Genomic DNA, 13,022 nt, shown 5'->3' with positions numbered 1-13,022 from the left:
TTATTTGTTTTGCTCTTTGTTGAATCCAATGTATACATGGATTAGATATTGTGAAGGGGGGGCAGCAATGTATGTAAAATAAAAAATAAAGTTACCACTTTACTTTCTATATTGAAAGAAATTATCTTGAGTGTTTTTAAATTACAGTATGAAATGTTATTCTTAAACCTCACGTAATAGGAATCATTTTCTCGGCAACACTGAGTGGGAGGATGCAGATTTGATCACCTCTTCGACTGAGTTCCCGAGACAAACAGTTTCAAGTGGGGGAATGCCAAGTAGAGGTTGTGACATCTCCCAATGGAATGTAGGGGAGAGAAATTGGCTAGGCTGGTAGGAAACTCACACCATCTTACAGACAGCTAAAGGAGCCTTTGGCAGAGATTTGGAAGCAGGCTAGTTTCCCAATGGACTGAAGAATAAGTGTAACTTGTTTAATTTGGAAAAATTGCAATTTAACATTTTAATTTTGATTATAATGATAGCTGTTTGGAATAAAATTGGATTTACGACCAAGGTGCCTATTGCCTTCACAGACCTACCTCTCTTGATGCTCTTTTCTCTGATAAAGCAATTTTATAATGCTAATGGCAGCTACAACTCCATTTGAATTTATCACAGCATAGCCAATGACCTCAGCCAGTCTTGTTAAAGTAATTGACAAAGGATATTATTGTGGACAATTACATTTTTGTCATCTACGCCTTCCCAGATCAGGTATAGCACAGCTCGATGCAGATCTCCTGCTCTGTCTCAAACCCTATTTTTGAACACAACTGGATTTTCCAGTCCCCAAACCAGCCACCTGCACTTTTGCACACAACGAGTGAATGGTCTTAGTCGCACTGTTGTGAGAAGGCAGTGAATGGAGGTCACAAAGGGCGAAGTAAAATGAAAGATGGAGTAATGCTGGACAGCTCAAATGTACCTCCCCGGGTTCTGAGCAGATCATGGTCTCTTGTCCAGGGGCGGGGTGTGGTCCTGAGAGACCAACACAAGTAGAGATGATATTTATATTACACACATACACATTTATATGCACCCTTGACATTCTAGGTGATTTTATAAGTCAGAGATTCATTTATTAAACAATCTTTTTAACAAAATCAAAGTTAGATATAATAACTTCACAAAAGCAGCTTGTCAGTTTCAGAAACTCCTTTGGATGGGTTTTGGGTTGCCAGAAATGTCACCCTTGAAATCTACCTTTTATCACCGATCATTTAAATTTTATTATTCAATTACCTAGTGCAGTTTATTTCAGTTATTCAGGCTTACAGCCATGGTTACCAACTCAAAGCTTTAATGACATCAGTGCATTTTTAAAATTGCTTTGATATCTGTCATGGTTTTTACACTGCATCTCACTGCACTGTGGTCCTGGGAATTTATGTCTAAAATGGATCAGCTCCCCTCACCACACATAATACAGGATATTAAAAATGATTCACTTGCATTCTTAAAATAAAATGTAAATATAGACTGCTGATAGGATTAGATGAAGTAGGGGTGGGAGGAGGCTTGTGTGGAGCATAAACACCGGAACTGACCATTTGGGCCCAATTGCCGGTTACAGTGCTGTAATTTCTATGTAATCTGTTTACACAAACTTTTACTTCTTTCAGGAAGGTGTTCTTAAAGCTCGAGCATTTAGACCATACACAGAGCGTTTCATTAAAACACCAGCTACAAAGTCTGATGAGAACACTAACAGTAAAGTCCAGTTTAACCAAGAGACTCAGTCTGGTGTTTCAAAATCTTTGTTAGTCTACATTTGCTCCATATTGCACAACACATATTAGCTGTTCATTAACTATTACCAAGCACCCACAAGGCATGCCCTAGAGACTCTAAATGAAAAGCATGACTCCGACATTATGCTGACTGCTAAACATTGAATACATAGTCGCTGTGCAGCATAGAAATGGATTGTCAACATGATTCTTCACATTTTTGTTCATACAAATTACGAGCGTGACTAAGTTGAAGAGGGAAGACAATAAATAAAACACTAACAACATTGCTTTATTAATGGCATTCATTGATAGACTGAAAACAAGGTAACTTTAAAATATTTAATACAGCTGGCCACAGTTCCCACCTTTAGCTGTTCCAATAATATCATAATACTTCTTTCATAATTAAATTCCATCACTGAATATTATTTAGAAAATGATATACTTTATGAAATCAGAATGCTAGCTGTGGCAACTACAAAGTACAAAGAGTGTACAGAGCAGAACTGAACTTGCAATTCCAGAGGCAATCTGCATGACACCTTTTTAAAAAAAAAAGTTATATGTAGCACACTGGATCCAATCAAATTAGTCAAAGCACTGAACATGTTGACTTCTGCCAAAGTCTCCATACAATAATATCAGGCAGGTGAATGAATACTCATTGAGATGAAGAATTAAATCCCTTACCTTATCCCTTATCACTAGCATAAACTCCCATTATCAAAATCGGATTGGCTTTCTCACATGTATTCATAATGGTTTTTAGGACACAAGAGCCACTGTTTCACCTGCAAGAGATTATGAGGCCTATTTTCCTCTGCTTTGTGCCCTGGGAACAACTGCCTAACGGCTCTTACATGTGTGTGCTGGAAATACATCGAAGGTTGATTGGAACCTGAAAGTGAAATATCAATATTTAGGTGAGACTCTTCATCAGAACTGGGGTTGCATTTGAAATAGTCTCCCTCTTTCAGATGTTGATTGACCTGCTGTGTATTTGCAGCATTTACAGTTTTTATTTCAGATTTTGGGCATTAACATATTTTCTTTTATCTACAATGATTAGATACCAATTTGTATTTGGACGCTTTATCAGCAGAAATCATACCGATTTTATGCAATCATAAAAATTGCAGTGTTTGTCGGAAGGGAGCCACTCTCACAGGGAGAACGGGGTAGAGAAAGGGCTATAGAATTATCTTTCTCAAACCATATCATTAAAAATCATTGGGATAGATTTTAGTCTTTACTCCCTGGATGGCAATCTGTTGGGGTAGATTGTCTGGCCTTTATAGAACCCGCCTGATTTATATTCAATTGATTTCTAAATAGTAACAGTGGAAATATAGCCTAAAGCTAGCGATAGGCTCAACCGGACGGTGGTGCAAGATAGAGTGAGCTTCTCTGGGAGAGTGAGTCCAACTCTGCTTCATTTTGGAGTCAATTCAAGGCTTAACACCCAATTTATATCACACAAATTTAGCTGTGCTGCAAAACCAAAACAGCCTCACACCCATGTTAAACATTGCGTGTAAGTGCACCCTTAGAAACACTGGGGGTTGTTGTCATTGGGCAGTAATGTAATTTTTTTATTTATTCCTTCTGCGATGTGGGTGTCGCTGGCAAGGTCAGCATTTATTGCCCATCACTAATTGCCTTTGAGAAGGTGATGGTGAGCTACCTTCTTGAACTGCTGCAGTCCTTGTGTTGAAAGTATTCCCACAATGCTGTTAGGGAGGGAGTTCCAGGATTTTGATCCAGTGACGATGAAGGAACGGCGATATATTTCCAAGCCAGGATGTTTTGTAACTTGGAGGTGAACTTGCAGGCGATGGTGCTCCCATGCACCTGCTACCTTTGTCTTTCGAGGTGGTAGAGGTTGCGGGTTTGGGAGGCGCTGCTGAAGATGCCATGGTGAGCTGCTGCCGTGCATCTTATAGCTGGTACACACTGCAGCCACGGTGCGCCGGTGGTGGAGGGAGTGTTGAAGGTGGTGGATGGGGTGCCAATCAAGCGGGCTGTTTTGTCCTGGATGGTGTTGAGCTTCTTGAGTGCTGTTGGAGCTTCACTCATCCAGGCAAGTGGAGAGTATTCCATCACACTCCTGACTTGTGCCTTGTAGACGGTGGAAAGGCTTTGGGGAGTCAGGAGGTGAGACACTCGCTGCAGAAGACTGCAGATGACGAATCGGCAACCCATTTTGCGCTCAGCCCGATTCTATTTCCCATTGACTTCATAGACCAGAATATTGGGCGGAGTGTAACACGGGCTGCTGATTTGCTATCGCCCATTTTTCATTATTGCCTAAGACAAACTTTTACTCCACTGGGTTTAGAAGCACTGAGAGCAATGGCACAAGACTTCACGCTCTGGTTAGATTAAATGCATAAAATACAAAATATAGAAAATTCACTCAAAATCTGTAACAAGCACCAGCTGATAAATTAAAAATGTAAATGAAGTGTTTGGTTGAAGAAACACTGTATTGTCTCAGGGTTCGATTATGGGGCATGTTATTCAGTGTTCATTGATTTTAATTGCTTTATACTTACATTTATTTTTTCTCTAAAAACACAAGGTTTTATCCTCTGATTTTTTGGTACAGGGCGAATTGTTGGGTTTACTTCACTGAATATTTAATACTCAGTGAAAAGTGTTTCAAAAACAAAATAGACTCCAGTTGTTCTACAAACTGACTGTAAACTCACCATTGCCTCTAAGATACTGAGAAGACAAGCTAGAAGGGGTTCTTTGCCTTCTGTCATCCTAATGTCTCTGCTCAGAGAGATGAATGATTACATTTAGAGCCTTGTAAGTAGAGGCAGGCAAAACTAATTTATATGGAAAAAAGAACTATCTGGAAAACAGATAGGAAAAAGTTGTACCATGTACCCCTACAGAAATTAATTATTTTACTTGTTAATAATGTTTTTAAAATTTACTCTAATGTGGAATATTCTCATGCCTGGTTTCATTTGAATCTATGCTATATTTCATACACACAAACAAATCATCATTTGTTGTAACCAAACTGGATCAAATTTCCTACCCATTCAGAACCATTCCAAACCAGATCTTTGGCAGGTACACTGCAGCATTATTTAAAGACTGTATCACATTTTTAAATATGATGTCAAATTATTTTTTTTTACAGTAAGATATTAGACTAGAAATAATACTATGTAACATTGTTGTATCAAATTACTTTATGCACTATTTTAATAGAGTCTTTAACCAAGCAGGTAACTGCCTCAATTAAAATAGTATGTAAAATAATTACATACAACCCATTCTAAGTTAATCTATCATAGTGTATTTGCTTGGCTGTTAACTACAGGTCAACTGGGAATGACATGAAAAACTGGCCCACTACTTCAAAGCATAAGGATTTAAGGGTATGAACTAGTCATTCTATGAGTCTCTTAAGGTCCCAAATGCACTAAATGATAAATGACTGACCTGGTGCTAGGGGTTTCTGTGCAAGTGACAATTCATAACATTAAGGCAGATACGGAGACAAGTAACAATGTGATACTCACACAAAATACCCGGGCAATAACGCCAACATTCTTCATTTTGTTTTCAATACAAATGAATGTAGTAACACATTAACTGCTGTGACAAAGCAAGACATTTTATCGTTCCTCCACTCAGTTAGCTGAGCAGCTGACTTTGAAGAACATTTCTCCTCTCTTCATTTTTTCCTGTATAATTCTATGAGACATGACTATTATGTATAGTAGCTGTTCATACACCCTTGCAACTACAGCACACAGTGAAAAAGATTTCAAGCATTAAAGTCCATAGCGTAACTTTGTGTACAAACCAGCTCCAAATTAATCCCCCCCAGCCCCCCACTCCAATGCCCCACCCACAAAACCCATGCTTTCACAGTGCAAGGCAGAGAACACTGGTTGCTGCACTTTGCTTAGAGTAGTATGGCGAAATATTAAAATCTGTTTCCAAAGAACAGTATTCAAATTATTTAGGAAAGAAAAAGTTGTTCAACTCAATACAATATCCAATCTATTATCATCCTAGAAAGATCAGAGCACTTTATTGTTAGCAAGAGATGATATTACTGTGGTTCATTTTATTCAGGAAATCACAATAGAATTCTCAGGTCGAAAACCCAGCAATTTTTTGTGTGGCTATCAATTTCCCAGACCTCACACTGGTTAGCTGCTGTAGCACGGGTACCTTTCAGAAGTTTTATTTTGTTAACTTCTGGAAAGCTTTCCCCACAAAATATTACAATGATATTTAGCCCCATTTCCAACATGCACTGCGTGGTTTAGAAGACGCGGGCTTTTTTCTTCAGCTCATTGCGCTTCCAAAGTGGTAACCTGTCGAACTCCTGGATAGTCATATTAAACAGCTGTTGGAAAACCTCAGGGGCCAGATGACGCTAAAAGAGTAAAAGATAAAGAAAAAAAAAGTCGGTTATTAAAGTCTATTTGTAATGAAATCCAACACTGCTAAAGCTACATTTTGTTTATCGATAATTAGAGATTTATTTTCTCCCCTTGTTGATATGCCCTTGCCACCATTTCCTCTCAAATCATTGACTACCTGGGTGCCCTGCTCTACTCCAATGCCACTTTATCTGGCATGAGTGCATTTTGAATATTCTGTTCAATTTTGGTCACCAAGACACATCGAGCCCAGGAAATGGTGCAGAGCTTCACACAGCTGATCAGTCTCGTCAGTGGACTGTGTTGTAAGGCAGGCTGGCAAAGGAGGCAGATGAGAGAAAACCTTGCAGCAGATATTAACCAGAGTAGTAAAAGGTAAACCGAGAATGCTACTTTCAGTTAGAGCACAACTGCGGGAACAAGTTCAGGACCAGTGTCAGGAAATATTCTTCAAGTGCAGAATGATTAATATCTGGAATGTTTTTCTGCATAGGGTAGAGGAGGTCAAATCGCTGGCACAATTCAAAAGGCGGGTAAAATACTGTGATGTGGGAACTGTGGGTTTCTGTGAAAGGATGAGGTGGGTGGAGGGAATGGCTTCCTTCATCTGTATTTATCTTTGTGATATTGAACAATTAGCACCTCACCCTGATATGAAACCCACATGTGGAGAACTGAGGACGTGAAACTGCACCGAACTCTCGCACTGTACCACCCTTAAGATTCGTTCTTAAAAGATTCCAGCAGCACAAGTTGCTTTTCATCCAGGTGATCACAGGTTTGAAAGGTGGCGCTTTACATGCCAGGAGAGTTTATTAGTCTAGGATCAGATAACACTCTATATTTCCCAATTCTTTCATGGGTCGACTGCTCTCACCTCCAGTCTTGTTCTGTCTACATCTCTTGGTAATTTGCTGCGTCCTCTGCTGGACACTGAAAGCACGTGATAAGGGTAAAGCTGTGCAGTGGAAGAAAAATGATGTCAGCAAGGGTAATTCAACATGATCCACTCATCCCCATCAAGTATGTGTAGCAAACATCTTTTTCAAATCTTATCATCTGTAAGATATGACACAGGGCTCAACAAATGAATGCAGATACCAGAGCCAGTGCAGTTTATTGGGAAGGGCTGCAGTAAAATACAATGCATGCATTCAGCTGTAAGATGAATTAAAAACCATTGAATATAAACAAAACGTGGCACTACATTTCCTCTACTGAAGAGACTTTTGAATCAGTTTAGGAATTACACAACATTCAAATCAAGTAAGTTCCGCTTTATAACTGTGCTCCCTACAGTTTTTAAAGAAACATCATCTGCTAACATTTTGGGGCTACCCAGCTCCACCTAACATTAGCGTTTAAAAGAATCAGGGTTTGAAAGGTTATGCCAGTTGTTGAGCCACAGACACAGACCACTAACTGTAAAGTGCAATGTTCAGCGAGAAGGCACAAGTCACGCTGCTTGCCACACCTCATATTGAACTTGGCGATAAGGAGCTCTGTGCACGTGTGTTCGGATGTAGGCAAAGAGATCTGCTTCTCGGGCAGCTCGTTAATTCTGTTAGAAGAGCAGTATCAACTTTGTGCTAATATTAAAAACATTGAAAAGATTTTTTTGTACAATTCCCAGGACACTCTTAAAATGTGGCTTTGCACTGGTCCTTTTACAAACCACAAGCAGTGTGGGACTACACTTTAGAGGAAATCTCATTAGCTCTCTCTTTATTGTGCTTGGGAGTCAGATCGGCAAGCTTACTACCAAGTTGTACTGCTACCTCTGGGTTAATGTGCACAGAACTGCTTTGCATCAATGCAAAAGTGGCAATATACTTTAGGAGTCAGTGCGATGATCTGACTCCTAGTGCACTAAAGCAAGAGATGTAATTGTTTAACCTAACAGTGTCATGAATTCAAATGTTATCCTTGATTAAAATTCAAACTAACCTGCTTTATTGGTCAAGACTTGCCAGTTCTTAATGTGAAATCAGTATGTTTCGCCATCTCAAAAGGAAGGGAAGCATTGGAAAATGGTTCCTGATCTTATCTACAGATGTCCATTGCCGAGAATTGGACAACCACCTGGGCTTGTTAAAGTGAATGGGACAGAATGACACAGCAGTGGGGAATTCAAGAGACTGGCAATGGAGGCATTTGCTTTACATCCACCCTCACCCCATAGTCAAGGCTGTCTTTTTGGACAAATTTGTTTTCATCTGGGAGATTCCAAGTGAGCAGTGGGGGGACAAATACCAGGGATGCATTGTGTCCAACAGTGGGGGGAGGGTGGGGAGGGGGAGACAGATAAAGTTCCTGAAGTGTCCCAGCTACCTAGCCATCCAGCTGAGAGCTGACAAATTTAATTGCACTTTAATGTGATTCAGGGTCTTGACTCAGAATCTACAATAATAAGACATAAGCATAATAACTGCTAAGCTATCAGGCTATCATTGTAAGTGTGCCAATTTTTTGCCTATTTATTTTCCTTCAAATGTATTTCACTACTCTACTTTCAACACTTTTTCTCCCTTTTGTCCCACTCATATCCTGCCAGTTGTGAGGGAAAGTGAATGACTATTTCTAAAAGGGATGTACAACTCTAGCAAACGTAACATTAGAAGGGGTGGCATGGTGGCGCAGTGTGCTGATATGCCAACACAATTGGAGGATGTGGGCTCATGCTCATGACTGACAATACAGTTTGAAGTTTGCAATCGTGCCTGTGATATCAGGAGAGGTGCTGAGCACAGGCTACACACTTTCTCCACCGGGAGAACGGAAAACTGGATGGGAAGTTATCCCGGTTGTTCTTGTACACCTATCAGTAGCTGGTTCAAGAGTAGCACTGATAGTAGCAGGACAATTTGTCAGGAAAACACTTTTGGAATTTTCTGTTTACTTTAGTTAATCTTATCATATGCAATTAGTTCATTTTTATTTCTTATTTGCCCATACTTTCAGTGAAAGCTGATTTCTGTAGACTTGCCTTTGGCTCCAGCATGTTAGGCATTGAAACTCCTCTGTCCATCCTTGTTCCTTGCACAGTTCCCTCCTGTGTGGGCTGTGAGAGATAGAGAGATAAAGATGGCATGGTATGTCTGTTACATAAGTCCAAGAGGCATGCGCCACTATATCGATGTGGAATTATACTAAACTTCAGGGAACTAAGGTTCATTTGGTATAAGATAAACATAGCAAAACAAACATAGATAGCACAGTGGGCTAGAATTTCACCAGACTGTTGATATTTGACAAATAACGCAATTTTTGTGAAAAAATATGAAAAATTTCACTTTTTTTTAATGGTAAGTTTGGCCAAAAAATACCCCCGTCATTAAAAAACGGCATTGCTGGAGGAATCGTGTTGGAAAACGCCATCCCCTCCAACTTTACCACAAGGCCGATATCATGAAAAATACAGGGGAAAAAACACCAAAATTTTTTTTGAAAATAAAAAAATAAAAATTGAGAAAACATTCACAAAAAGATTAACAACAGAATCGCTGAAAAAAATGTAAAAAAAAAATTCCACTTGCTTTTTTTGTAGGTCTACTTACTTACCGACATTCTTGAAGCTGGTTTTTTAAAACGGTGTTTTGCGAAGCGCGTATGGCGATGCCAAACGGCCAAACTTAGGCGGTACGTTTTTTTAGGTATGGCGTTACTGAAAATGGTGATATTTTGACAATGCCATCCTTAAGGTTTGTAGAATTTTAAGCAGTTTATTTTTAGGACAAAAAACATTAGGGTGGTGAAATTCTAGCCCAAAATTCTTATTCCAATTTTGAGACAGAACGAAAAAATGATGAACCTAGCATTATGCTATGGCATCTTCAGTTTTTCACATCAGGTACAGCATTGAGAGATTAACTGATGCTTTGTTGCAGTTATTAATTAAAATGGCACTGTCAGAATTGCTATATTATAGATAATAATAGGCAAGATAGTTGCTTTGGATTAGGGCTGCATTTACAGTAAAACTGTAACATCATTGTGAAGTGAATCTGTTTTGCACTGTTCTGCATTTTCAGTATAAATGAATGCTCCGATGCAATCCAAACCCATTGATTATTACCACCAAATCTCCATTATGTTTTACGTTGACATCAAAGAAAATGTTAACTTCAATTGCATGAACATCTATTAGGGACGAAATGCGATATTTTTCAGAAATGCTTGGGTAAATGCAACAAATTTGGTGCAGTTAATTCACACGATTCCCCCTTCCCCCATCAAATAAGGCTAGTCTTCTGAGTCCATGGTGCAAATTCAAACATATCTCATTTGAATACTGTATACTGAGAATAACCAGGGTCTGGAGTCAACTGCATGGGCAACTGGTCTACTATTACAGCGTTTATTTTTAAGAGTAGCAAAAAGTATAAACAAAATGATGGGCTAAAATCCAAAGTGTAATAAAAATGAAAAGCATTAAGGTGTAAAATTTAAAAAAAACAGTACAGGCTGTGTGTGCTTGGACTGTCAATTTGAGGCAGAACCACAAATAAAACTGACAGACTCAAGCTTTACTCTTATCCTGGCTTAGTCTCTATGTAGTAGTCCTGTGCGTATTTGCATATCATTACTCGAATAAAACATTTAACTACTGGTTCAGTTATTAAATTTGCGACATTCAAAAATAGTTATATATTTTGATAATACAGCTGACTTATGCTAAATATATTTTAATAAAAATATGTACACATCATTTGTCTCTCACTTATAACTAAAAAGCCCTATTGAAATTAAAAATGCTTGCATTTCATTACAAAATAACTGCTGACAATCATTACAAAGCACCCTAGATTGGTATCTAGATCATTTCAAACCATATTGATTACATTAGTTCATGCATCTCTTTAGATGCACAAAACATTATAATTAAGAAACATTAGGACATGCAAAAAGGTAGCCTTTTCACTTTTGTGGTCAATTGATTTTGAAGCTCCTAATGACACCAACATACCAGGGGTTCTGAAAAATAGAAAAAGAAAATTATTACTTTGGTGTTCATCAGTAGCACATTTGTTTTTTACATGTTATACTTTTTCTCTAATTATCCTGATAAAAATGTACAAATGAATACATTACACTGACTCGGTTCTGCTCGCAAGGATCTACTTGCCTCTATATATGTTTCCATCTATAATAGGATGGGTGGTGTGCACAGAGGTTCCTTCCACAATTACTATCAATACTGTTCCATACCTAACCAACAAGCTACATCAGGAATAAGGAAGCCACACCAGCTTATCAACACCCACTTCTGCCAGGCACTCTGCCAACCAGTCAGACCAAAGGCTGAAATGGATTCTGAGCCGCATACAGTTCACAGGCACTTCTCAGCCAGGGCCATCTGGTTCAGATGTAAGCGTTCCACCTCTACTCAGCTGTCAGACCAGCCTGTGCTGGAGCCATTTTGATAAAACTTATCTTTTCTACTTTAGAAGAAAATGTTTCTGTCGCTGTAATAAAATTGGATCAGTCACAGTCACATCCATCTTATTTATCAATTTGCAGTGCAGTAAAATAAGGTTCCTACATTACAACAGTGACTACACTCCAAAAGTACTTAATTGGCTGTAAAGTGCTTTGAGACATCCGGTGGCCATGAACGGCGCTATATAAATCCAAGTCTTTCTTTCTTTAGGCATGTTTGTTTATTTCTAAGGTTATAAAAGTTCCTAAAGTAAACTTGTGGTTATTAACTGATAAGTTCCTTAAGCGATGCTGGATCTCATTTTTGTTTTCCAATGTTCTCCTTTTTTCTCCTCTATCCCCCACCCCTAAAATCCTGACACCAGTCTGGCTAATTAACTCACCCAAAATTCCTCTGTTCATTGCTTAATTTGGGTGTTAACCGCAAATAGTTTGACACCCACGTTACAATTACAGAGGAAGAAATTTCATATAAACGGATTAAGCATTTGCACACACATTTTCAAAGAGCCCCATTTCGATTATTGATGTGCGAGTCCAGATAACGAGTACTGGTGGGCTATTCGACCGGGGGTTATCACAACCAACCTTAATTCTGTCCTCATCCAACATCTACGATCATGCACTTTCCAACAGGAATCACTGAATAGTGACGAAGGGCAGGAAACCTGATGGATTTTATTTCCCTCTGACATCTGCCTATATGAGAATCTGGTTATTCTAATTTCCTGTAACAATGAGCTGCAGCCACTGTCTGTTCTGCTTCCAGCTGCTAGGTGGCAGTGCCAAACTGTATTAATAAAAGGAACTCTTTGAGGCTTTCACAGGGCATTCCGGGGAATTACAACTACAACCTCTGACACATGCTTCAAGGATAAAATGGCATGTAAGGCTAATTTCTTTGAGATTTTTCCTGAAAGTCGCGAGCAACAAACTTTAAAAAGTCAATGGTATGAAAATATGCTGGGCATAAATTAAAACCCAGAAGCAATCATGACCTAAACTATAGGATTTTATAAGTCAGTGAGAATCTATGTGAAAACCAGGAATGTTAATGAAATCCATTTGTTTCAAAAAACAGAATAACATTTTCATTGGAACAATGTGAAGCACAGCATGCAGCTGGGAGGTGGGACTTCGATATCTGGGACAGCACCAAGCAAAAGCATTTTCTTGAAAGGTTGGAGGGAAAGTAAGGCAGTGAGATATTGGTAAGCAATCAATTACGGCGAGCCAGCTGCTAAAGTCTGCTTAGGAGCATGGAACAGGAAACGACTATTCAGCCCCATCAAGCCCACTTCTTTCCCAGACCTTCATAGATTCTAACGCACCTACTGAACCTTGAGGGAAAGTTATGCGTAAAAGCTCATTGTACTCCAAGCATGACCAAGAAAATTCACTCATCCTCAATTTTCATTATTCAACCCTG

General features: G+C 39.0%; 1 protein-coding gene across 9 annotated transcripts in view; it reads right to left on the bottom strand.

Moving 5' to 3' along the window:
- Window positions 1-5,608: 5,608 nt before the first annotated feature.
- ablim1b (actin binding LIM protein 1b) overlaps window positions 5,609-13,022 on the bottom strand; it is a 569,062-nt gene continuing 561,648 nt past the window's right edge. For 8 of the 9 annotated variants that reach the window (XM_070876584.1, XM_070876581.1, XM_070876586.1 and 5 more), the window contains one exon: window positions 10,935-11,128. In XM_070876584.1, the coding sequence (XP_070732685.1) occupies window positions 11,103-11,128 (26 nt within the window). In that variant the 3' untranslated portion in view covers window positions 10,935-11,102. Of the gene's footprint in view, window positions 6,148-7,031; window positions 7,113-9,140; window positions 9,216-10,934; window positions 11,129-13,022 lie in introns of those variants that run through there. The other variant, XM_070876589.1, reaches the window with a different exon arrangement.

Source organism: Pristiophorus japonicus, chromosome 3 (genome assembly GCF_044704955.1).
Source record: "Pristiophorus japonicus isolate sPriJap1 chromosome 3, sPriJap1.hap1, whole genome shotgun sequence".
Classification (NCBI taxonomy): Eukaryota; Metazoa; Chordata; class Chondrichthyes; family Pristiophoridae; genus Pristiophorus; species Pristiophorus japonicus.
The sequence above is the reverse complement of the archived record's forward strand: the minus strand, read 5'-3'. Positions and strand labels throughout refer to the sequence as shown.